General features: G+C 39.5%; 1 protein-coding gene across 4 annotated transcripts in view; it reads right to left on the minus strand.

Moving 5' to 3' along the window:
* Positions 1–1,951: 1,951 nt before the first annotated feature.
* The window catches only part of XPOT (exportin for tRNA), a 64,502-nt gene continuing 41,358 nt past the window's right edge, over positions 1,952–25,095 (minus strand). For 3 of the 4 annotated variants that reach the window (XM_073327892.1, XM_073327891.1, XM_073327893.1), the window contains exons 12-25: positions 23,856–23,980; positions 22,722–22,866; positions 22,441–22,560; positions 22,140–22,234; positions 20,798–20,867; positions 19,337–19,575; positions 18,441–18,726; positions 15,529–15,718; positions 11,666–11,782; positions 11,449–11,564; positions 11,052–11,099; positions 5,145–5,216; positions 3,119–3,175; positions 1,953–2,529 (exon numbers count right to left, since the gene is read on the minus strand). In XM_073327892.1, the coding sequence (XP_073183993.1) occupies positions 2,503–2,529; positions 3,119–3,175; positions 5,145–5,216; positions 11,052–11,099; positions 11,449–11,564; positions 11,666–11,782; positions 15,529–15,718; positions 18,441–18,726; positions 19,337–19,575; positions 20,798–20,867; positions 22,140–22,234; positions 22,441–22,560; positions 22,722–22,866; positions 23,856–23,980 (1,707 nt within the window). In that variant the 3' untranslated portion in view covers positions 1,953–2,502. Of the gene's footprint in view, positions 2,530–3,118; positions 3,176–5,144; positions 5,217–11,051; positions 11,100–11,448; positions 11,565–11,665; positions 11,783–15,528; positions 15,719–18,440; positions 18,727–19,336; positions 19,576–20,797; positions 20,868–22,139; positions 22,235–22,440; positions 22,561–22,721; positions 22,867–23,855; positions 23,981–25,095 lie in introns of all 4 variants that reach the window. The other variant, XM_073327894.1, reaches the window with a different exon arrangement.

The following is a 25,095-nucleotide window of genomic DNA, read 5'->3' on the forward strand; positions in this document are numbered from 1 at the left end:
GAGGACATGCATCCATGCTGGTGACGGGTTTTGTTCAACAACAATCCAAAGCAGTGCGGACCAATACATGTTCATTATCTGAGACAGATGCCACTAGTAGAAGGTGGATTTTCTTTTTTGGTCGTTCAGGCTCTGTAGTTTCTGCATGGGAGCGTTGCTCATTTAAGACTTCTGAAAGCATGCTCAACACCTCTTCCCTCTCAGATTTTGGAAGGCACTTCAGATTCTTAAACCTTGGGTCTAGTGCTGTAGCTATCTTTAGAAATCTCACAATGGTATCTTCTTTGTGTTTTGTCAAATCTGCAGTGAAAGCGTTCTTAAAATGAACAACATGTGCTGGGTGATCATCCAAGACTGCTATAACATGAAATATATGGCAAAATTGGGGTAAAACAGAGCAGGGGACATTGAACTTCCTGGGGGAGAATTGTGTCACAAATTTAATTAATGCATTATTCCTTTAATGAGCGTCATCAGCATGGAAGCATGTCCTCTAGAATGGAGGCTGAAGCATGAAGGGGCACATGAAGGTTTAGCATATCTGAGACATAAATACCTTGCAATGCCGTCTACAAAAGTGCCATGCAAATGCCTCTTCTCACTTTCTGGTGACATTGTAAATAAAAAGCGGGCAGCGTTATCGCCTGTAAATGTAAACAAACTTGTTTCTCTTAGTGATTGGCTGAACAAGAGGTAGGACTGAGTGGACTTGTAGGCTCTGAAGTTTTCCATTGTTTTGGTTTTGAATGCAGTTATATAACAAAAAAAAAATCTACATTTGTAAATTGCACTTTCACAACAAAGATTGCACTACAGTACTTGTATGAGGAATTGAAAAATACTATTTATTTTATCATTTTTACAGTGCAAATATTTGTATTTAAAAAGAATATACGCTTTGATTTAAATTACAACACAGAATATATATGAAAATGTAGAAAAATATCCAAAACATTTAATAAATTTAAGTTGGTACTCTATTGTTTAACAGTGATTAATTGTGATTAATTTTTTTGAGTTAATCGTGTGAGTTAACTGTGATTAATCCACAGCCCTAATAATTAGATTACAGGTAATATAATGAAAGTAAGCCAGGACTCTGTTAGAGCCAGTGAAAATTTAAATCACTGAAGAATCCACACCAAGAGGGCAGTCCCTCAGCTTTTTCTTGGTATCTCTCTAGAGAGCCATATAATATTTGACTTAACCCCCTCTGTCCCACAGGACTATCCTTTTAGTCAAGAAATGTGATAATTAGTTCAGAAGATATTTGATAATCATAGTGGGTGGGGGTGGTTGAGTTCTTCCACAAGTGTATTGGATTTTGTTCCAGTTGTACCAAACTGTGAATCTGCTAATGACTGCCAGAAAGTTTGGGTCCTTGCTGGACATTCCTAGGATTAGTTATTTGGCAGCCTTTCTACTCCTAGTAATTTGGTTTGCTGTAGCCTAGTTGAAGGACACACTGTCATTATTTTAAACGAGTATTGTGACTCTTGAGTCTTATTTTAAAGTACTATGTAATGTAGGAAAAAAATTTGGCCACTCCTGATTATCTGTGGGGTATGTTGACTCCACTATCTTATGTAGATATTTATTCTTGGGAGAAAACTAGGACTCATTGCATAACTATGTTTTTCCCCACCAAATTTTCTGATAGTAGCCTGCATACTACAACATCAGGTGGGGAACCACAGAGACGCAAGCGAAATATATTGTGATAAATGCAATTTTTGCTTGGTTCATCTACACACAGGACAGTAAACATCCTAACTGACCATAACACTGTATCAAAGTGCCAATAGAATTGCTATTTCTTGCTCAAAACTAATACAGTGTTCTGCAGCTTACTGATTGTAACACCTAAAGATGCAACACAATGAGTCAGAGACCTGTACGTTTTCACTACATAAAATTTATTTTTATAAAAAAGTAGAGCCAGTTCCTATTTTTAATCATAATTTATTAAACCAATCTGTGTTTTGTAGAATATACACTTCAGCATTAAGACAATTTCAATGAAATGACTATCTACAAAAATGAGTTTGATTGTTTTATTTTTCATGTCACTATACATGAACAAATGAAATTCATGTCTCATGAAAACATTTTTTACTCAATATCTTTAAAAATGTACACAGCTTAATCACCACTGCTATGGTCTTAGATTTTCATATTTTTTATTTCAAAAATAAGTCAGGTATTTTACTGCTGTATTTGTTACAGCATAAACTTAGACCATCCGACACAAAGTAAAAGGGTTTGAATAGGCATGCAGGCAACTTCCCATGTTGTCACATACCTTACATGTATCTTATGAGACACAGAAGGGGTGCATATTCATTTGCATTTTTCCAAAGACTAAAATATTTACTGATGTAAGCAGAGAGCAACATCTTTTAAAAAAAAAAAACAGTTCAAATGGCACAAAAGGTTAGCATTTGTATAAATAACTGGAGTTCCTGATTATGGAAGCAGGTACAGAGGATTCCAGTATTTTCCTTAGGGCTTTGCTCTTTGAAAGAATACCTGTTTTAAAAAAAAGAAAAAACACAAAATAGTATTTTTTATACAAGCCTTGCTAAAGCTTGAGGAAATACAGATTATACATTTTCATAGTATGGTTAGGGTTAATGTCTTTACACTAATATGTGCACATTAATTTGAGGAGACTGATTTTCCCTGAAGCTCAACAGAGAAGTGGTTCCATCTAAAAATCTATTGATGGTGGTACTCAAACTCTTTTGCAGTATAGAACAGCTATGATGAAGGGAAGTATTATCATGCATATTTTAGAACCATGCCAGTTATGCCCTTTCTGTTCAAGTTATCTATTTGATTATATAGGCCAAATAGATACCATCTCATTGGATATATGACCAAAGAAATCAAATGACAATTTAATAGTATTTAAGTTGTTTGGAAGGAGTGGGGGGGGGGGGGGGGATCATTTTTAACTTTGCTGGTTACTTGCAGGTTTACAGGACACAAAACATCCATAAAATCATTTTGTTAAGTTAGAGCACCAGAGATATGTTCTCACTTGCCTTCAAATCGCTACCATAACTCAGTGAAATATGTACACTGTAATAAGGAAACACACTGTATTTAAACTTACCTTTAAGTAATTTTTAAAAACTTTAGCATCAGGCTGCTGAAGTGCTTGACAAAACTCCTGTAAATGAGCAATGAGAATTAATACTGAAATACACTGTAGCTAGATGGATAAACAAAACAAGTGCTTGAGAGGTAATGAGTAACAGAAGTTTATATTTCAGCCACAAAATTGAAGTTCATATTTTCCCCACTGTGCTTTTTTCTTTTCTTTAAAAGAGGAGGTAAACTATGCATTTCACTGGCCAGTAAGGATGAATCATAGGTTTTGGCTCCCCTCAGATATGCTTCAGAGGAGAACATATATTTACAGTTTTTAGCAACCCATTTTATATTTATTTTGAATGATAACAGAGAAGCATAGAATGGAGGACTGAAGTCAGGAGGACCATGGCTCTAAATTTGCCTTTGCATGACTTGTGGCACTGCAGTAGTGTTATTTCCTCTGTTTATCCTTAAAGTTAAATCAGGATAACACCTACCTCCCTAATTTTGTACAGTACTTTGACCATGTAAAGCACTACATGTGTTAAGTATTGTTAATATGAGTATTTCAAGATAAAGAGTCATTCTGCCCTCACTCTGTGGCACAATTCCTGACAAAGCAGTTACAACCTTGGATCAAAGGGTAGTGTATGGATATGTAAGAAGCCTTCCTTTATCTTAAGTATAAATTATCGCACAAGTATTATTTATGTTGTTAAATCACCTGGTTTCACAGTTTAAGTCACACTACGATGGTAAATACTATCTTCCAAAGAAGCAGGTCTGACCGCTTCCACCTCCAAAGAACTCACAGATCAGAATTGAGATCCTCTATTTCTTCTTGGCACTCAACATCTAATCAAACTAGTTCACCCAGATAACATTTAGTGTACCTTTTAAAATGCCCTAATCACATTAACTGTTGAAATAATCAAGCTTGAAAAAATACTTTAATTGCTGAAAACACTTCTGTATCTCTTGTCTATTTAAGTGCAAGAATTATTGTAATGTACAAGAACCTTGCACATTAGTAAGACCAAAAACACTACAGAAAATTGATACGTTAAGTTAATGTGATCTTTAATATAAAAAATATTTCTGTACCCATTTTTATAAAATCAAAATTCCTTGTACCTTAATTTCTCAGATTTAAGTCTTATTAAAAAGAAATGACTGCTATGAAATGTTTATTTTTACTACCAATATGGTAGTCACTTAAACTAGACTAACACTTGTAATAAGATCTATAGCTATATAGTTTTTACTCCAGAGATTTGGACTGTGGAAACATTTCACAGATACTCAACAAAAATAATATTTAGAAGTACTTGTGCTCCGTAAGCTCTCTGAGGGCAGAACTAGACAAAGCATACTAAGATGACACCTGTGCAACTCTGAAGGGGCTAAAATATTTTTTCATTTGCTGATTTCTGGGCAAATATCTTCACAAAAACAAATGTTAACACTTTGTGGGTATCAAAATACTTGATTATTGGTTTCAGACATATCTCCTGCTTCAGTCCTCCATCTAAATAAGTTTCCACTCAGATTATTTTGGAAAGCTGGCTGCATGACTTTAATTAATCTTTTACACTGGACGTTTTTTGAGGTAAGGCTTTAAATCACTGAGTTTAACGGCACTGAGTTGGTATTTGTACCGCCAACTTGTGGATGGTTTTCCTGTATGCTGTATTTTAATTAGGGATGTAAAAGGTTAAAGGGTAAGCATTAGGCTTACTAGTTAACCAGACTTAACCATTAACCCCAGCCATGCTGTCCCAGACCCCATGGAACTATCTCGGTTAACGGTTAACCAGTTAAACTATATAATTTTAATCGTTTAACTGGTTAACTTTTTAAACCAATATTTACATCCCTAATTTTAATAATAATATTGTTTTTGTCATGTTGTTTTAGTACTACATAGCAATTGTGTGTTTTACTGAAATGTAACAGGAGAAATTAAGCTTACCAACACGACTTTTGATATTGTCTTCAGTTTTCACTTTTAAATATTTGAAATACCAACTAGAAAATGTTCCTACCTGGATTATTTCAGGAGCTACCTGCAATGAAGGCAGATATTCTTGCTGAAGATAGTGGATGCATTCAGGGCCCTGGAAAAGATATCAAACCACAATTTTGCTTGGACAAATGTAGCCTTATAAATTAACAATAAAAGCCATTAGGGATATATGTTTTAGGGTACATAAGTAGTTTTAAGAACAGTGACTTAGTTTTGGCCCTTCATGTAGAAGGTATCAGTAGCAACTGTAGGACTTCAAGTAGCAAGTGTTTATGGACTATAAGTAAGGATACAGTTTAGTCACAGAGGACCCAGATTCTGAGACTTTACCAGACCTCCTTGACTTCAGCTGTCAGTGGTGGGGCCAAAACCAGGGCCCCCCCTCTCCCTCGCAGCTGCGGCCAGGGCCATATGTTCCCCCCGCTCCTTTTGCCAGTGCCAGAGCTGGGGCTGTGCTCCCCTGACCCACAGTGGTGGGGATGGGGCTGTCAGTCCCCCCATAGGGATTCTGCTGTCATTCCTTCCCCCGGCCCTCTCTTCCCCTGTTATTTTTAATAAAAGTCAGGACAGGTCACAGCTCGCATGAATTTTTTGTTTATTGCCTGCGACCTGTCCATTACTTTTACTAAAAATAACCATGACAAAATCTTAACCTTAATTATAAGTTGTTGTAAAGTAAAAGATTTCTCCAAGTTTCAGCATTAGTTAAAGTTAAGAGCCCTATTATATTTTAGTTTTACTTGTTGCATTAGAATAAAACACATGATTTTAAAAAGAAACCTGGCTGAATTAAAACTGCAAGAGTAATGGAAGTCAAATGTTATTATAGCCAATTTAACTAAGTGGACCTTAGGGCCTCCATTTTGTCATACTTCACAACTCAGAAGCGTGCAGCATTTAGAGGAAATATATGCCAGCACATTTACCACACTATAGCTCCACCTTAGGTTACTGCTCCTACTAATGACAAAACTCATTGGTTTCAGAATGATTGAGAAATTCAGCACCCCAGATGTACTCCCAGAGGCTGATGGCTAGTAGTCATCTCTGTAATGATTTTCTAAATTTATGCTGTTTTGTTAGGGCAAATGGCATATAAATGTAATGTTACCAGGGATTTCATAGCCATTTACCAAAAAAGGTGTCTCCAATTCACTAGAGTATTTTTTCAGTGTTTACCGGGTACCTCCCTATGTTCAAGAACAAGATTCAGTCTGCCATCTAGAAGACGCAAAAAGAATCAAATGAGTTTGTACAAACACCAGTTTTTAGCCCTGTAGTTGGAACTTAGTACACAATTTTGTTTGTGACGTATAAGAAATAGAATCCAGATAATTCTCACATATCTATGTTGGCTCTGCAGCATTGTGAACAAGAGTAACAAATAGCAAAAGCTTATTTTAGTCACTAAAACCTGCGTTTCCGACACCGAATACACAGATCTGTTAAGAAAAAAAAAGTTACTAACCTTTCCATAACTGTTGCTCATAGAGATGTGTTGCTCATGTCCATTCCACGTTAGGTGTGCACGTGCTGCATGCACTGTTGCAAGACATTTTTCACTCAGTATCTGTTGGGCCGGCTCTAGCACCCTCTGGTGCCGCGTGCTTATGCGTCAGTATAAGGGGCACTGCTGGCCCCACACCTTTTCAGTTCCTTCTTGCTGGCCAACTCCAACAAAAGGGTAGGAGGGTGGGCCATGGAACGGACACAAACACTACATCTCGAAGACCACCACTTATGGAAAGGGTAGTAACCATTATTTCTTCGAGTGCTTGCTCATATCCATTCCACGTTCGTTGACTCATCAGCAGTACCAAGGAGGTGGACTCAGAATTCATGGACATGCGGATTGCAATACTGCTCTCCCAAACCTGGCATCATCTCGAGCCTGCTGGGGGATGGTGTAGTAAACGGAGACGGTATGCAGCCCTGCAGATGTCTTGGATTAGGACCTGGGTCAGAAATGCCGCTGATGAGGCCTGAGCTCTCGCTGAATGAGTTGTCAAGATAGCAGAAGGTGCCTGCTTGTAGCACGTGCAAATACAGGCGATTATCCAGGATGAGATTCTCTGGGCTGAGACCGGTAGGCATTTCATCCTTTCTGCTATTGGCACGAAGAGTTGTGCAGATCTACGGAACAGCTTGATCCTCTCAATATAGAAGGCTACAGCATGTCTAATGTCCAACGAGTAAAGCCGCTGCTCTTCTGAATTCTTGTGCAGTTTTTGGGAAGAAAACTGGCAGGAAAATGGCCTGGTTACTATGGAACCACCTTTGGAAGGAAGGCCAGGTTGGGGCGCAGTTGAATCTTGTCTTAAAGAACACTGTATGGTGGTTCTGATGTAAGGGCCCTGATTTCCAAGACCTTTCTAGCTGAGATAATCACTACCAGGAAGGCGACCTTCCAGGAGGGAAACAGCAGAGGGCATGGGCGGCAGGTATAATAGACACGGAGAGGCTGAGCTGCAGCCGCTGGACCCCCGGTTGTGGGGTTTTGGGGGAAAATTTTTGATTTATTATGCCCCTACTGCCTCCTCAGCATAGGCTGCCTCCTCAGCTCAACCTGCATGGGGCACAGCAAAAGCTTCTTCCAGAGAAGAGAGACGCACGCTTTTCTCCAGGCAGCTTGGGGTCTGGGGAGGGGAGGCATGGTGCAGCTGCAGCTGGCCCGGTACTCTGGGTATGGGAGCTCAGGGCTTTGGCCAGCTGAGGGCTCCTCTGGGCAGGTGCGGGGGGTGCCCTCAGGGCCTCAGCCGGCTCGAGGGTCCTCCAGCTGAGGGGGGTGGGGGTGTGTGTGTCTTGGGGCTCCTCCAGCTGTGGGGGGTGTCTTGGGGCTCCTCCGGGTGGGAAGGTGAAGGAGTGTCTCAGGGCTCCGGCCGGCTCGGGGCTCCTCCAGCCGAGGGGAGGGGAAGAAAGGGGCAGAGCCGGGGCTAGCCTCCCCAAAGTGGGGCTCCACCCACCGCCCATGGCTGAGGGCACAAAGTCAGCTCAAAGGGAGGGCCCGAGAGTCTTGCAAGTACCAGGTTTAAATCCCACAGTGGAACTGGCTCGCAAATTTGAGGGTAAAGCCTTTATAAGTCTTTAAGAAAGCGAATGGACATCTCATGTGATAAGACTGACCTGCAGCTCACCAAAGGGTGGAAGGCTCAGATTGCTGCTAGGTGGACCTGGATACATGCGAGGGCCAGACCTTGTTGTTTCAGATAGAGCAGGTATTCCAGTACAGACTGATGGGAAGACAGAGTTCGAGAAAGACCTCACTGGGAAGACCATACCGAGAAATGTTTCCACTTGGCCAGGTAAGTAGCTCTAGTAGGTGGCTCCCTACTACCTAGCAAGACCTGGTGGATTTGCTTTGAACAGGGATTTGAGGGTAGCCCTGGAGTCCTTCAGGCCATGGAGCTTTGTGTCCGTTTGCTTTGAGAGAAGAGAGGTACCCTCGAATGGGAGGTTTTGGATCAGTTGTTGAATCGCCAATAGGAGCCCTGAGAATTGAAGCCATGAGTACTAACCCATGACCACTGCAGAAGCCATCTTTCTGGTTGCCCCATTGGCTGCATCCAGGCCCACTTGGAGTGAGGCTCAGGCTATGTTCTTTCCTTCCTCTAAGAGTGTGGAAAACTCTTGCCTGGAGTCCTGAGGCAGCAAGTCTGTATGGTGAAGTTTAAAGTCCTACATATTGTAATTGTACCTCCCAAGCAGGGCTTGTTGGTTAGAAATACTAAGCTGTAACCCGCCCGTTTGTCAGAAAAATTTATTCAACAGGTCTAGCTTTTTTAAGTCCTTCTGCTTGGAGGTAGTGCTTGTCTGGTCTTGTCTGTCCCTCTCATTGGCCTCTAAGACCACTAGAGACCTGGGAGAGGGGTGAGAATATAAGTACATATATTTCTTCTCTACTGTTTGGAGGTGGGAGGGAGAGAAGATGGGGTCTGCCATAGGGCTCTGACTGGACCCATAGCAGCCTCATTAATGCGTAGGGCCACTTTGACATTTTGGCTGCAGCAGCCCCATCTAATAAGGCTATGTGAAGACTCCTTGAGTACCTTGACCTCTAGCCCTAAGTTAGTAGCTATCCTCTTTAGAAGCTCCTGATGGGCTCTAAAGTCATCTTGCAGTAATGAGCTGCTCAGCCCCTCCCTCATCTGGGAGGAAGGAATAGGTCTGAGCTGGAGGAGGAGTTTCCTCCTCTTCTTCTGCCCTTATTACATCCCCTGGGCCCACATCTTCCGTGTCAGTATTGTAGTCGGGGTCAGGTGCTGAGCAGAGCAGGGCATGGGCCTTCCTCTCGGATGCAACTGAGTAGGACCAGTGGGATGGCAGTCCCAGTACAGGAGAAATCCCCACAGATTTCACAACGGCCACTGGACCTGCACTGGCCACTGTCCTTCAGGCCAGGTACCAATGGGGGGGTCCGCATGGGGGTCCGGCAGGATGTAGGATGGGTAGCGATGGCAGCTCTTAGGGTGGGTGTAGGGCTTCACCTCCAACTCCGAAGAAGCATCCCCCGAGGTGACCTCGCTTCCACCAATCGGTGCCGAGTGTCCAGGGACCAGTGCCAGATTGTGGAAGACCTCATAGATGATAGAGGGCCCCAGTGCCAGGTACATGCTCAGAGCCCCATGCTCCCTTCTGCTAATCATGCTCATCAGAGCTGGTAGTTGTCCCACTGGGGTCGGGGTACTGGGAGTGATAGTAAGTCACTGGCCACTGCAAAGGCCTCCAGGTGGAAGGCGCTGTGATGACTTCTTGGTGTCAGCAGGAGGTCCCACACTGGACCCCTGCAAGTGGCGTGGAGTTGACAGTGCCACTAGGGGCTGGGGACAGAGGAGCGGCCTCACACGTGTCACACTCCACTGCCATCCCAGTTTGTCCTTGCTCAGCACCGGTGAGACATCCTCTCTTGGATTGTTTTTTCTTATTCTTCTTCCTCAGCATTGGAGATGGAGAATGGTGCCGAGAAACATGCAGTGCCAGAGGGGCGCTTTGCGCCAAAGCGGAGGTGTTCGGAAGACTAGCTCTCAGTATAGCCTTTCTTTGTACAAGGTGTGAAGTCCTGACATATTTCACAGCACTCTCATATGTGAGCCCCTCGCAGACACTTCAGACAATGGGAGTGTGGGTCACTCACCAGCATAGGCTTGCCACAGCAGGCACATGGTTTGAAGCCCAGGTACTGGGGCATGCCCAGCCCCAGGGGCGAAGAGAGCCCCTCTATGCTAAGAGAGGGGACTGAATATCTGCACTAATACTATTTACACTACTACTAAACAGACTAAAAAACTAAGCTGAAAAGAAAACCACTGAATAACGCCTTGCCGAAGTAAGAGGAACTGTTCCATCAACTGTTACAGGTGGTAGGAAGGAACAGAGGGTGCGGGGCCAGCAGTGCCCCTTATACTGGTGCATAAGCACGCAGTACCAGAGGGCACTAGAATTGGCCCGACAGATACCACTGAGGGAAAAATCTCTGGCGATGACATAGGCGACACATGCACAACTAACATGGAATGGACATGAGCAAACACTGAAAGAACATGCCATTTTTAGTGACTTTACAGCATGAAGCTACTTTAAGTGAAGATATCTGCCAAAGAATATAACTCTTTCAAAACCACGGATCCCTTGCACTTGGTGTAATTTTGTACTGAGTAACAGAGTAATTAACCACCACTGGATTAAAACTGATTTAAATAATTTTTGAACATATAAATTCAGCTATTTTGTGACAACTTTAAAGGTTTTACACCACCACCACCGAGAAACAAAACACAACATCCATTCCAGTCAGTGATTTCTGTTAACTCCCCTGGAGTTAATCTTATTCTTCTCTCCACATAAAGACGTTTAGTAGTTTCTGCAGATTAATTTAATTCTGTCCTTTAAGAAAAACATTTAGTTTTACACAAAGTTTTACAAGCCTTACCCTTTTGAGATGAATTGTTTTTAACGTCACTGCACATTCTGATAAAGCCTGTTGGGGGGGGGGGGGGAAGAAAAACAAACAAACCCTAAGATTTCAACCCAAACACACTCTTGTCAGTATCTAGTATTGAATGTTAATTTTTGTGAATACCATACATTTATGTTAGGGACTCAGTCCTGCAGTCATTTGCATGCAGATCTTAGAACTCAAGTTGATTTGAATGAAAGTGTAGGAGGACCTGCAGAATTAGGCACCCTCGAAAGAATGACCAACTTAATTGTTTTACATAGTGAAAGAGCTTTTGTGTTATCAGTCAAATCAATTCTTTGTTGTATATATATTTCAACTTCTAAAAGTTTTCATGTGTATGTTAAAATAAATATTTCATAATACGTACCAATACTGTCTGTGCGTCTGCCAAGTCAAAAGTTTGTTTTAAAGGTGCTAAGAAACATGCAGGGACAATGTGCTTGTAGACAAAGTCTGCAAAACCTACTGGTCCATCTTTGCCCCCTGTGGGGAGGAGAGGGGGGGAAAAAAAGCAGTAGTGTTCAGATTTTATCCTTCTAACAATTACTGATCATAAAGCGGTCAGAATATAAATGCAAACTTACCCCAAAGTTCCACGAGCTTAGAAAGAATAATAAAGCATGTTTTCTGTGAAATAGGATCTGGATAGTCCACTGCTCCTTGGATGATAGTGAACAACACACGTTCCACATTCTCTGCATCTACAATAAATACAAAAAATCTAATTTACTGTAAAGATCAAACTAACTTGAGTTCTCCAGCATGAACAGAGAAAACCTAATTTTTTAAGCCTTTGAGACTACGCATCACACAAACGGCAAAACAGTTTGTTATGAAATTCTTATTTAAAGAAGAAAAGATTTCAAAAGTGATTTTCAATTTACAAAATGTTATAACAGCATATAGACGACTTCGAAATATTCTGCAAACTTAAATGACAAACAGGTTTCTATGGAGACAGGTTTTAGAGTGGTAGCCATGTTAGTCTGTATCAGCAAAAACAATGAGGAGTCCTTGTGGCACCTCAGAGACCAACAAATTTATTTGGGGATAAGCTTTTGTGGGCATAAGCTTTCGTGTCCCTTGAATAGATAGACAGATCTCTATTCAAGGGACACCATCATGGGACCTAATCACATCAGCCACACCATCAGGGGCTCGTTCACCTGCACATCTACCAATGTGATTTATGCCATCATGTGCCAGCAATGCCCCTCTGCCATGTACATTGGCCAAACCGGACAGTCTCTACGCAAAAGAATAAATGGACACAAATCTGACATGAGGAATAACAACATTCAAAAAACAGTAGGAGAACACTTCAGTCTCCCTGGATACTCAATAGCAGACTTAAAAGTGGCACTTCAACAAAAAAAAACTTCAAAAACAGACTCCAACGAGAAACTGCAGAACTGGAATTAATTTGCAAACTGGACACCATCAAATTAGGACTGAATAAAGACTGGGAGTGGATGGGTCGCTACAAAAACTAATTTCCCCGGGTGATACTCATACCTTCTTGTCAACTGTTTGAAATGGGCCACCTTGTTTACATTGGCCTCATTAGCACTACAAAAGTGGTTTCCACCCCTTCTTGTCAACTGTTAAGAATAGCTCACTTCCACCTTAATTGAATTGGCTCATTAGCACTGACACCCCCCCACCACCACTTGGTAAGGCAACTCCCATCTTTTCATATGCTGTGTATATATACCTGCCTACTGTATGTTCCACTCTATGCATCTGATGAAGGGGGTTTTAGCCCACAAAAGCTTATGCCCAAATAAATTTGTTAGTCTCTAAGGTGCCACAAGGACTCCTCATTGTTTTTGAGGTTATTATGGAATAATTTATAAGATAGCTATAAAATATATTCTCTAGCAACATCTTGGTTCATCATGTTTTTATCAGTAATAAATGTTTATGATTTTTAGAAATAAGATTATAAACTGCTGAGGTAGTCATAGAATAAATTCCTCCTGGCTTTTGAAAAAGCTAATTAATACACTGGCAAACTAATATACAAAATAAGAACTTTGTTTGGTCTTAATAAAAGTACTGTTGTAACAAGTTCTATGGTTGTGTGACTGCCAGACACATAAAATATCTTGTATGTATTTTTTTACAAAAAACACATCATCTGCTGAAGTGTACATTTTTAACAGAACTCTCCAGAAATCCCTGAACCTGCAAGAACCCTTGGAGTGGAAATGTTGACGGTTCCCATGGAGGAAGATGCTAAGATAACAACTGAAAAAAGATCCTTCCCAAAGAAGCAAAGTTTAACTAGACACCAATAGGGAGATGGATTTCTTCTGAAAGCATTAAAACTATCAGCTCAAAAACTTCACCAGTTCAAAAGTAGCTATGTGAAATGGGCCATTATAAAGTGAGCCAATTTCACTTCTAATAAGAAGGAAATTGAAAAATTATAATGGTAAAAGTGACATGTACCCAAGGTGATGTCATTTTTCATAAATATTGTGAGACATGACACCTGCCTAATAAGCCCTTTCTGTCTGAAGACACTGAACATGGGGAGTGGGATAAGAGGACAGAAACACATGTTATGAAAGCTGACACTGGGGAAATTCACCAGCATGTGGTCTGAAGTAAAGGTCTCTTGACAGCATTTGCTATAAAATTGCTATACATTTATAGCTACCAATCTTACATTTACATTTAACACAAAAATTGCCATGCTGGATCTGGCCAATGGTCTACCTAGTCCAGTATCCAGTCTCGGATAGTGGTCAGTACCATGTATTCAGAGGAACGTGGAGCCCCATAGTGACAATTACGGAATAGCCTATTCACAGAAGTTTCTTCCTAAACACCAGCATGTTGCTGGCTTACACTCTGATGTACAAGGGTTTGATCATCTAACAATTGTAGATATTCTCATTAGTAAGGGTCTTATACTTCTTTTACCCAACTCTTGGCCTCAATAGATCTGGTAGCTATATATTCCTCAGCTTAATCATGCACTGTATAAGTAGTACTTCCTGTCATTGGGTTTTGGTTTATTGCTTTTCACGGTTATATGTGTTTCCCTGTTCTTGTATTATGAGAAAGGTAAAGCCAAGAGAACGATTTACATTCTCCGTTCCATTTGTTATTTTGTATCAATTGAACATGTCTACTGTTTTCAGTCTCTTCGTATGGAAGTCTTTCTGAGCCTCATTCTTGTCACCTATTTCTGGATCTCTTTCATTTGTTTTTCTTTTTGAGAAAGTAACAAGAGCTGAACATAGCAATCCAGGTGATTGACAATGGCATTTTAAAATATTTTCAGTATTTGCTATCCTATCCTTTACACATTCTAATGTTTTGTTTTCTCTTTTGACCTCTGATGCACGTTGAGCAGAGGTTTTCGTTGAGCTGTTCACAACTGGCACAGCCCTGCCCATCCCTTATTTCTACCTCTCCTCCCCGGTTGGTACAGTTAGTTTAAACTCAGCAATATTCGAGTTCTTTACAACATGTATGGTGATACTTGTGTCAAAAATAAATTTCTCCCATTGCGTTGCCCCTATATACTTAGCTTTATTAAGATCCTTTGAAGTTCCTCAGTTTAAGTAAATGTCACCTACATGTTTTCCCACCTCACTATTTATTCCTCTTCCTCTAATAAATGTACTGGTTTGCTTAACCCATATTAGTTTTTTTTTTTTTTTGCAGTCTTGCCTAGATGAAAATCTAAAGCTTTTCATGTTTTCATGCATTTCTTCTCTCAACCTGCTAAAGCTCCATTTAACAAAATAATGTTTGACCAGATTCTGTACCAGTGAAGTCAACAGAACACATGAAACTGCTTTCAGTGGCAAGTGACCCCAAATTTTATTTGTCTGTTAATGATGGGAAACAGGTGTGGACTAGACACCCGGTGAGTCAAAATGAACCTCAGACATCAGGGCAGAAGCAAATCCAGATGCTACTAGCAGGTAACCAAGGTAGAGGAAGGAGGAGCTCTAGTTTCTGCCCACTGATGTGCCATAGGGGCTGTGCTGGCATAGAGTGAGCTGTAAGACTATAAAAGGTACTGGGGCAAGGTTACTCACTGTTATAATTACGTATTGCATATAACAGTTGGTCATAAGTGATACATTTAATATAGCTGGCAAAGTGTAATTCCATAGAAAAACATTTGATGTGCTTGTATTACTTATCTGAAATCTCACTCCACCACTCAAACAAATATTAAGTCACAAAACATCACCAAAATGATCACTATAAATAGTTTACTCATATTGCATTTCTAAATGTTACAAACAAGAATTCTTGTTTAGATAGCCAAAATTAAGTATAATCCATTTATGCAGTTGATTCTACCTTAAATATTTAAATAGCATTTAGCAGGAATACTGCTAATGATTTTGACAAACAAAACTGCTTGTTGTATTGGGTAAAAATGATTCATGGTGTGTTCCCATAAGTGACTGCTCACCCTGATTAGCTATGACTTCACTCATTCCACTGCCAGTGACCGTCTGCAGGAACGCAAAATAACTTCTCCGTAACATTTGCTTTTCTAAGGCAGCAGATTGGTCATTTTCTTCTGCTGGACGGAGCAACACTTCGAAAATAGCATGAAGTAGTGGCATAAACATCTGTTGCAGAAATGGGGAAACCTGGGTCTGTAGAGGTTGTGGGGGAAACACAGTGTCAGCTGACAGCTCATTACAGAGACTGATGCCTAGAAATTAAAATCTAGCACAGAAAAGAGATTCATTTTAATTAGCTTTTGTTGTCACTTCCAATATTTTAATCACAACGAAGTTAAAAACAGTCAGGCACCAGCCAAGTGTAGATATAAACACATAGGTACAAGTGGTACCCATGATATAGCGTTCATCATGCAGCGCTGATCACTAATCAATCCACCTCAAGAACTAGTCTAATATTTCAAATCTGAGCTATTTAAAAAAGGCTTTTCTGAGAAATGGCTATTTCCCCCACCCGTCATGTGAGATTCTCCTATCCTTCCTCCACCAGAATTAAACTGAGGTTCAAGAGGAGAAATATTTAGTCCTGCACCAACAGACTTATCCATTCTTAGCCCTGCAGATTGTTAAGTGGGAACTTTATCCTTCTGGAAAAGGGAGATTTTCAATTCTTCCAATGATACAAACACTTGCTTCAAAATCCTGGAAAGCCTCAAGATGCTGGATTGCAAAATCGTGGCATTTAAATTACAGAAAATTTATTTTAGGTTATTTCTAAAGAGATTTCAAAATGTAGAAGTTGACACAAGAACAAAGAGTGGATGGACTGCTGTCATCATCTGTGACACCCTTAACTTCAACAGTTTTCTTGGTTAAAGCCTGAAAATAGGTAAGAGGTCATCAGGTGACCTTAATTTCCTCCAATTTGAGGCTTCACATGACTGCTGGAAGAACAGAATTTTCAAAAATTGTTAGATGGAGGACCTTTTGGTGACATGATATTAGTGTCAAATTTGTTTTTCCTGCAGTCAGCAGTCCATAACAACTGATTGTAGCTCAAGAGAGCACTCAGATGTTGAACTCTACTGAAGACTTAAGGCTTTGACACTACTAAGTAATGCATCCATTCAAACCTCATGCCTATAATATATACTTACTACACTACTCAGTCAATATGCACACCATCAAAAGGGTAGGGAGGTGAAATATCGTCTTTCTTGTCCATTAAACCTTAAGTCATTTTCCTACTTAGCGCTATGTTTTTTTAAAAAATTAGGCACAGTTTTTATGCATTTACAGATACCAGCTGTTTAGGAAGATTTAAGTCAGTTACTGAGAAAGATGAATGAAAAAAAAAAAAAAAAAAAGCAATTCAAGATGAAAAAAAGCTGCATGTAATTAGGATTATCATCAACTCTAAAGTTATACTAAGCATTGCCTAGTTTACTTCTTTTCATGGCTATGTGCTTCCCCATTATGCCTGACCCCAACATTTCATTCTTCTTCTCCTTAATCCATCATAGGCCTTTACTGGGGTCATCATCTATCCCACCCATATGGTTACTTAATTCCTTACTCCATCTTGAACTGCCATCAGTGCCATCTGAAAAACTAACAGGATACAATGCCAATGTGGAAACACTTTCTCTTTCCCTAACCTCCTAAAACTTGCCATAATCTTTACATCCCATCACCATCACTCCATAGAGTTCAGACTGTGAAATTCCCAACAGTGCTCCAGAGCCTAGATTCCCCATGCTATAGTATACATTTCTGCCATACCACCATGATAGCTCATTAACATTTTTTCTCCATAGTATTTTCATTTTCACACCAAACTCTGCCTTTTAGTATATTTAACAAGAAACCTTCATCTGAAAGATAGGTTTAAAAGATTCTATGCATCAGGGCTTCTAAAGCTTTTCCACACTGAGGCCAAATTTGGTATACAGATGATCCATGAGACAATCTTCCGTCCCATTCATGAATGAACAACATTCTTGCAGGAACTACAATTGATGACATTGAAAAGTAATACTAGCTCAGTAATTTAACGTATTTTAGTTGTCCCACTCAATACAATTTAGCAATTTGAAATGAGGAGCCAGCACAATGTGACCAACCACAGTTTGAGAAGCTCTCCAATCAATAGTGAAAGTTTCTGTCAATCTCATTTACATACCAAACACATCTGCACACATTCCTAGATACTAGTTCTGCTCCAAAACCCCATGTTCCTACCTGTGTTTAAGAACTCTACACTATTTGTGGACCTATCTTGTATAGTAGTGCATTAAGTATCAGTGTATATTTTTGTATAACAATTATGCACCAAGTTCCTGTACACCAGTGTTCTCTATCCACACACAGTGTCTAAAACTTGCATACCTACCTGCACTTTTTACATGTCTATATCTATGTACATACCTGTAAATCTTGCTACAAAAAAGAAAAGGAACAGAAAGTTCATTTCAGGTTTAATCACTGTTGAGTGATTATCATTTTTTCAAATTAAATTTAGCACCATGGCATTTTGCCTATTCAATACTAACTTCATCACGGAAAACAAGTATCATGTTTCTTGTTAATATAAAAAGTGTGTGTTTAAGCAGTGCAATACCAAATCCAAAAGCTGTATTTTTTTTTTATTTTTTTTTAGTTATTTCTGATGTTTTTTGGGGTAATTACAGTTAAAGAAGGAATACCCCTTTAGTTCTTGGGAATTTACCAAAAGATATGTTCTTTCCCTCCTTCTCAAGCAGGTATTTACTAATAAAAGCATTTACAGCTACAAAATAAAGCTTGAAGTACAATTCTATGAAGTTCAGGTTCCTCCACATACAATGACCCTTTTTCTGAGGCCAGAAAGCAGGAGTTTAGAAGCCTGCTACCCCATAAACTGACAGACTCAGACCTTGAACTTAGCTGTAATTTGATTTATGAGAGGAATGAATTCTTGAAGGTCTTTTGCTTCGCAATCTTTGAGCATGTGTTCTGAGGCAGAAGGGATAAATGGAAGAACTTCTTCCTCTAGGCAAATAATCATGCGGTGAAGGAACGTGCGAACACCACTTCTGATGACTTCCTTTTGTAATGGACAGCTGAGTGCTGGCAAAAATGTCTGTAAGCAGTCCAGGTATACTTCAGAGCAGCCACATTGCTTTACTGTCTGCTTGTTGCTGAAAGCTTTGCTGGTTCGGCTGTGCAAGCAAATGAACACACAAAGTTCTCTATTAACTCACATTTCAATGGAAATAAAAAGCAACAATGCAGGTCTAGAACAAGACTTACTATAGATATTTAAGAACTCAAATGTACTGTTCAAACATTAAAATTTCCTAAAATGGGGAGCCAAAACACTTAGGGCATCAAATTTTTTGATCACTTACCAAATGTAATTTACTTCACACTAAAAAGCACAGCATACTGAGATTTAAGTTTGAGTGAACTGACCATTCACAAATGGTGCCAAAATGGACAACACTAGAATATTCTCTTTATTTTAACTGAAGTTCTTCATAAGATGTTTCATGAGTCATTTAATGGTAAGTGGTTTGGTTTACTAGAAATTCAGTGAAACTCAAGGATTTTGAAGACCTTAAATCCTCTATTGACACTCTTTCCTAAAAGGTACCTTCCCTGATTTTCTGGGCTGTTTGGAGAGAGTGCCAACCAAAAACAGATTTTGGGGCAATAAATGCTTGCAGAGAAATTCAACCAACGCAATGACAAGCCTGATTCCAAACACTTTTCTCTTAAAAAACAAAAACAAACAATGTATACCTGTCGAGTAAATTTTACTGTACCCACCTAGCAAAGCCAACAGCATGATTGAGGCAGTCAGCGAGTGCCATCTGTCTGTCCTCATCTTGTGCCATCATCAGTTTTTCTAGCAGCACTTTAAACTTCTCCATTAGTGGAGATAACAGATTCCTCATTAGAACCTGTTTCCTTTCTGCAGAGTATTCACTGTTAACTATCAGCACTCCAGCTGTCTCATAAATGAATAATTGATCATCACTGCTTAATAAAGCCTGGTAACCATTTTCCTAGAGCCAAAGAAAGATAGAGAATATATATATATAAATCACCAATTACTGAAATTTTATTCTACTAAATCTTTATAAAATTCCAAAGAGAATAATTGAAGGACAAGGAGTGAAGAGAAATCTCTACAGAAAAAGTTTATTGTTTCACAAAAATGGAAAGTTAAGATATAATAGTTTTAGTTACAAATTTAAGTATAAATTAGAAAAAAGTACAGAAGTGTCTGAAATACAGGCTGTTGGGATTCCCTCCGAGACCTCTTCCACTTGGTTTATCAGAACACCACATCTAGTGCTGGGAGAACACTTCATCCTGATCTCTGGGATCCAAAAACACTCAGCTGGACCCCAGATTGTGTCACTCAGGTTCCTTTATTTGGCATACAGCAAAGCTATGCTGAGTTGATCTGACTCAAGTGTAGGGGGTGGGTATAGGACATACCACACATCCAAAGTTACAAAGAAAACCTCTTCCTTCATATACATGTCTACTATATATTACATCACATTTCTGGACTGGCTTGGTTATTTTGCAGGAAACAATTCCTATGCAGCAAGCTTTGTCCATGCTCGACCTACTTGTATCTTCATCTCTACATTCTTAACTTACCTTGTCCATTATTAGTAAAGGATTTCCTTGGTGTTCTCCCTCTTATCTTAGCTTGCTCAGGCATTCTGCCCTTTTAGCCTACTGACCTATTTACTTATTTTATTTAGCATAAACATTCCGTTTTCAGCCTAATAATCTGTTTACCTCCTTAAATCTATTCTCCAAGAAATGAGGCCTCCCTTTATGTGTTAATTTCTCATGTCAGTGCAGGCCTCAGCTACTCAGGGCCACTACAATTTTCCTCTCCAGTGCTTTTGACAGATCAGTGCACTTTAACAGAAGTATCAATAGGAGCTGCAATTGTTTCCGGACCTCGTGCCAGTTTCAAAGATTTTCAAAGGATCATCAACAGGTAGAAATCTCATTTACACGGGTATTTCTAAAGCCCATGCTTCCTAGGACCCTATTCAACAAGATACTTAAGCATGTGCCTAACTTTAATGAGATGAATAGTCTCACTGAAGTCCCAGGAATTCAATGGGACTACTCATAAGTACATTTCTAAATTTCTACACAAGTACTTACTGATTAGAGCCTTAGTACCTTAGGCACCCAGATGAATATAAATTCACACACTTCATCTGTGAGATGTTATAGAAAATAAGAAGTACTTACAGGTGGAGAAAGTTCTAGCAGATCTTGTATTCTGTTCAGAACATCTTCAATAAAGGGGTTCATCTGTTTACTGAAGTAAAACAAGTAGTATTACATATTTCTAGAAATCACCACTTGCAAAATCTTTGCCCTACTGCAAGAGAGAATCCTGCTCTAACTTGGAGAGACTAGGGTTTGGGTTGGACCAGTATGGTGAACTGCCACCTCTCAGGTTCCTGTGTGGTCCTCCAGAACAACAGTTTTCATTTTAAAGAAGTCTCTGGTTTTAGGATTGTAAGGAAAACCTCAAAAACGTGAATGTAATGAATGCAGAGATGTCTGCATGAGTCTGCAGAGAGCCTGGAAAAATAGCTGACAAGTGGGAATGGCCCTGTTCATTTCAGAGCTTGTCTACACTTACAGGCTACAGCATCTGCGCCGCTGTAGCACTTACTGAAGATGCTATCTATGCAGACAGAAGAGCTTCTCCCATTGGCATAGGTATTCCATCTCTCCAAGAGGAGATCGTGATGTCGACAGGAGAAGCCCTCCTATGGACATAGAACTATCTACACCAAGGGTAAGTTTGATATAACTGCATTACTCAGAGATGTGGATTTTCCACAAGCCTGAGCAATGCCATTATACCAATATAAGCATGTAGCGTAGACCGGGGTTAAATTACATGTTTTCATTAACAGTTGAAAAAGGGTCAGGTTTCTATGTCTGATGTATTGTTCCAGAGTTTTTCCTGCATTTAGGTGCAATATTTGTGCGTGAGAAGTAGGACCAATATGATTTCCTGCTACTAATCATACCACAGATTGAAGAGTTTTAACTGTATTATTAAATAACCTCCATATAAAACAAGTTTTGCCTACTAGGTTAAAGAGAACAAATATATATTCAAAATTTGGTTAACTCTTGTGTAAGTTGTTTTCAGGTTGTCACACTGAGGAATGATACTAATACTGGAGCTCCACTCATGATCTGCCCACAATTGCTGGCTGGTTCCACTAAGATGACGAGCAGCGAAAGTTGCTATTGACCGGTATATCACCATCATTAGACTTCAGCGTTAATACCAAACTGAGGTGAGTTGGGAGAGTTCACATCTGTTTTTCCTCTTTCTACAAATTCAGACAACTCTGCTTCAGTCCACATTTTAAGATTCTCTGCAGTACTGGCTGAATTTTACAAAACCTAATGGGTCTTCCAGAAAAGTACTTTTATGGTGTACCACTTAATTCCAGCTCATTTCAACATGTTGAATTTTGAATAAAAGAAACAGGTCACTGCTCTCTCATCACCTGAAATTCTTTTGCAAAAACTGGATACACCATTTGAAACCACTTTCACTTACTTAAGAGATTTGACAAATCTGGAAAAGAGGTAAGCTGTTCTGCTTCGTACTTTTGGACTAGTATGGCGAAGACCTCTGTGATCTAAGAATGTCATCTGCAATTAAAATAAAAATTTCAGTTTGTATTCGTTGTACATAAGCAGAAAATTTAACAAACCAACAAAATTTCCATCTATCTTTTTCAGAAAATAGATAAGGAACAACAGACAAGTTCTCCAAACACAAAAAAACCTTCCTAATATTTACTTTATCTAGTTGGAGAAAATAAAGTAAGAAGTTTTGTATGAATGATCAAACTTACTAAAACATTTGGAATGTGCTGAGGTTCAACAGCGAAAAATTTTTCATATCTAACCACCGTTTCAAAGAATTCCAGTGTCACTGATGTATGTTGATAGGCACTAACACCAGATGTCACCAGCTGTAGGGAAAAATGCATTAAGGAATTAGGATTAATCATTTATAGTGCAGAACTACAGTTTAGTGAGGTACTGATAATCTTGATGAGCCTTTCCTGTTGAAAGAAAAAACTGCTAGTAAAGAGTGAAACATTTAAGTAACTCTTACTGCTGAAATACTTACAGTTCGCATCATATCCTGCAAAGCGCTTGCTTTTGAAATATCACCAGAGAAGTGAGCACCATGAGAAACAGGGAGAGCCTCAGCCAACATATACAGGAGCCTTATTGCTACCTCTATTTCCATAAACCGTGTAGCCTGCCAATTCCTATAAAATGGACACGAGATTATGCTTCAACAAAGGTCACATTAGCCAACAGAGCTTCATGAAACACTTAAGCTACCAATTTTATTGCCAAATATATTTCCCAGTATTTTCTTGTGAAGTGCCTTGAACTGCATGGCATGGAGAGACTACAGATTTCATCATCATCATCAGTGCAGTTTTCATTAAACATAGGAGCCAACAATCAGTTAAAGTATAACTAGGCAAATAAAGACTATAAGAACACTGGCATCCTGAAATATTGGCCATTGGAGAGTATTATTTTTTACATACACAGACATGCAGCATTTCTTTTCACCATTATAGCAGTATCGTTGAAGCAGTAGAGGAGCATTCTACAAAAATACTATAGGTTTCTCATAGCTGCTATTTAGGATTGAGGAGGAAGACAAATTTGGTATGGTTTGAGTGTTCTAAGTTTTAAAGGAACACTTGATTGTTGTTTTTCCCCAAAGTTATCTATTCGCACTGGGCCTTGATAGTAGCAATATTTGATGCAACTCCCCTTTCCACGGGCACCAGTCTATCACAGCTTCTCAATCCCTCAAATATTTTGGTATTTATCACTATTAGCTTTAAAAATGTATAAGAAGAAGAATATTTATCCACACAATGAAAAGCTAAGGAGAAACTATGCATTTGCTAGATCATGGTGGTCCCTAAAGTGAGAGGATGGTGATAACCTTAAAGTTAGAGAGAGAAGACACCTCTTTTAGAGTTTAAGCCCTCATTTAATATTACAAACAGATCAAGAGGTTTTCTAGAAATCTGAGCCTAAAAGAATAATCAAGATTATTTTACTGCTGAAGACACAGCAAAATGATACTGACCACTAAATTAAATGTAAAGAATGGTTTACCTGAGAGTTCTGACAAGGCCTGCATGAGAAGTTTGTCATCCGTTACTGCATCAAACAATCTTTCCTGAAAGTGCAACCTTTCTTAAAGCCAACTAGAAGAAATATAACTTACTGCAGTGTAGTGTTAAAAACTCTACGGACTGAAGCCAATAGTAACTCTGGTGACACCTGAGCTAATCTGTCCAACAATAGTTTCAGCTGTTTCCTGTATTCCACGAACATTGCTTCATCTTCACCCTGCAACAAATAGATTCTTCATGTAATCCACATTTACATATTTAAGACAGGTTTCAGAGTAGCAGCCGTGTTAGGCTGTATCCGCAAAAAGAAAAAGAGTACTTGTGGCAGCTTAGAGACTAACAAATTTATTTAAGCATAAGCTTTCGTGAGCTACAGCTCACTTCATCGGATGCATTCACCACTGAATGCATCCGATGAAGTGAGCTATAGCTCACGAAAGCTTATGCTTAAATAAATTTGTTAGTCTCTAAGGTGCCACAAGTACTCCTTTTCTTTTTATATTTAAGACATCTGAAAATTACATCTTTAGAAAACTAAGTTGTGATTAGTCATGATACAAAATAGATTATGAAAAGTTAATTGGGTAGATACGTACCAGTCATCTTATTTGCTTGTGTCTTAATGTCATGCCCTTTCTTATTTTCCGTATTACAGTGACATCTAGAGGCTCCAACTAAGAACAGGGCACCGCTGTGTTCAGGATACAGAGTAAGACAGTCCATGCCCTCAAAATTGTAGTTTAAATAGCCAACACAAAATGAAAAAAAGAAAAAGGGCTTCCAGCCCACTCTTGCTTTCTACCCACTTGTTCTGTCCAAGAAAAAAGTTCTCCCTTAACTTTAAAATTAAGTCATACATCCCAAATGATTAAGTGCTGATCATGGCAACTGCTGCAAGTAGGCCAAGCCAACTCCTAGGTAGGCTCTTATCACTCCCACAGTAGCATCTGAGAAATGGAGGCAAGGGAAGATTGGAAAAAGTGTTCTACCTTTATAATTTTCTTTCTACTCAGCACTGGAGAGGCCTCAGCTAGAGTACTGCATCCAGTTTTGAGCACTACACTTTAAGAGATGGACAAGTAGCAAAGCGTCCAGAGGAGGGCAACAAAAATGATAAAAAGTTTAAAAAGTCTGACCTATGAGGAAAGGTTAAAAAAAAAGGGGGGAGGGATATTTAGCCCAGAGAAAAGAAGATGGGGGGGGGGGAAGAAACAACCTTCAACTACATTAAGAGTTGTTATAAAAAGAGGACAATGACAAATACTTTTCCACATGCACAGAAGTTGGACAAATAGTAACAGGCTTAATGTCCAGCAAAGTAGATTTAGGTTT

This window comes from Lepidochelys kempii, chromosome 1 (genome assembly GCF_965140265.1).
Source record: "Lepidochelys kempii isolate rLepKem1 chromosome 1, rLepKem1.hap2, whole genome shotgun sequence".
Lineage (NCBI taxonomy): Eukaryota > Metazoa > Chordata > Testudines > Cheloniidae > Lepidochelys > Lepidochelys kempii.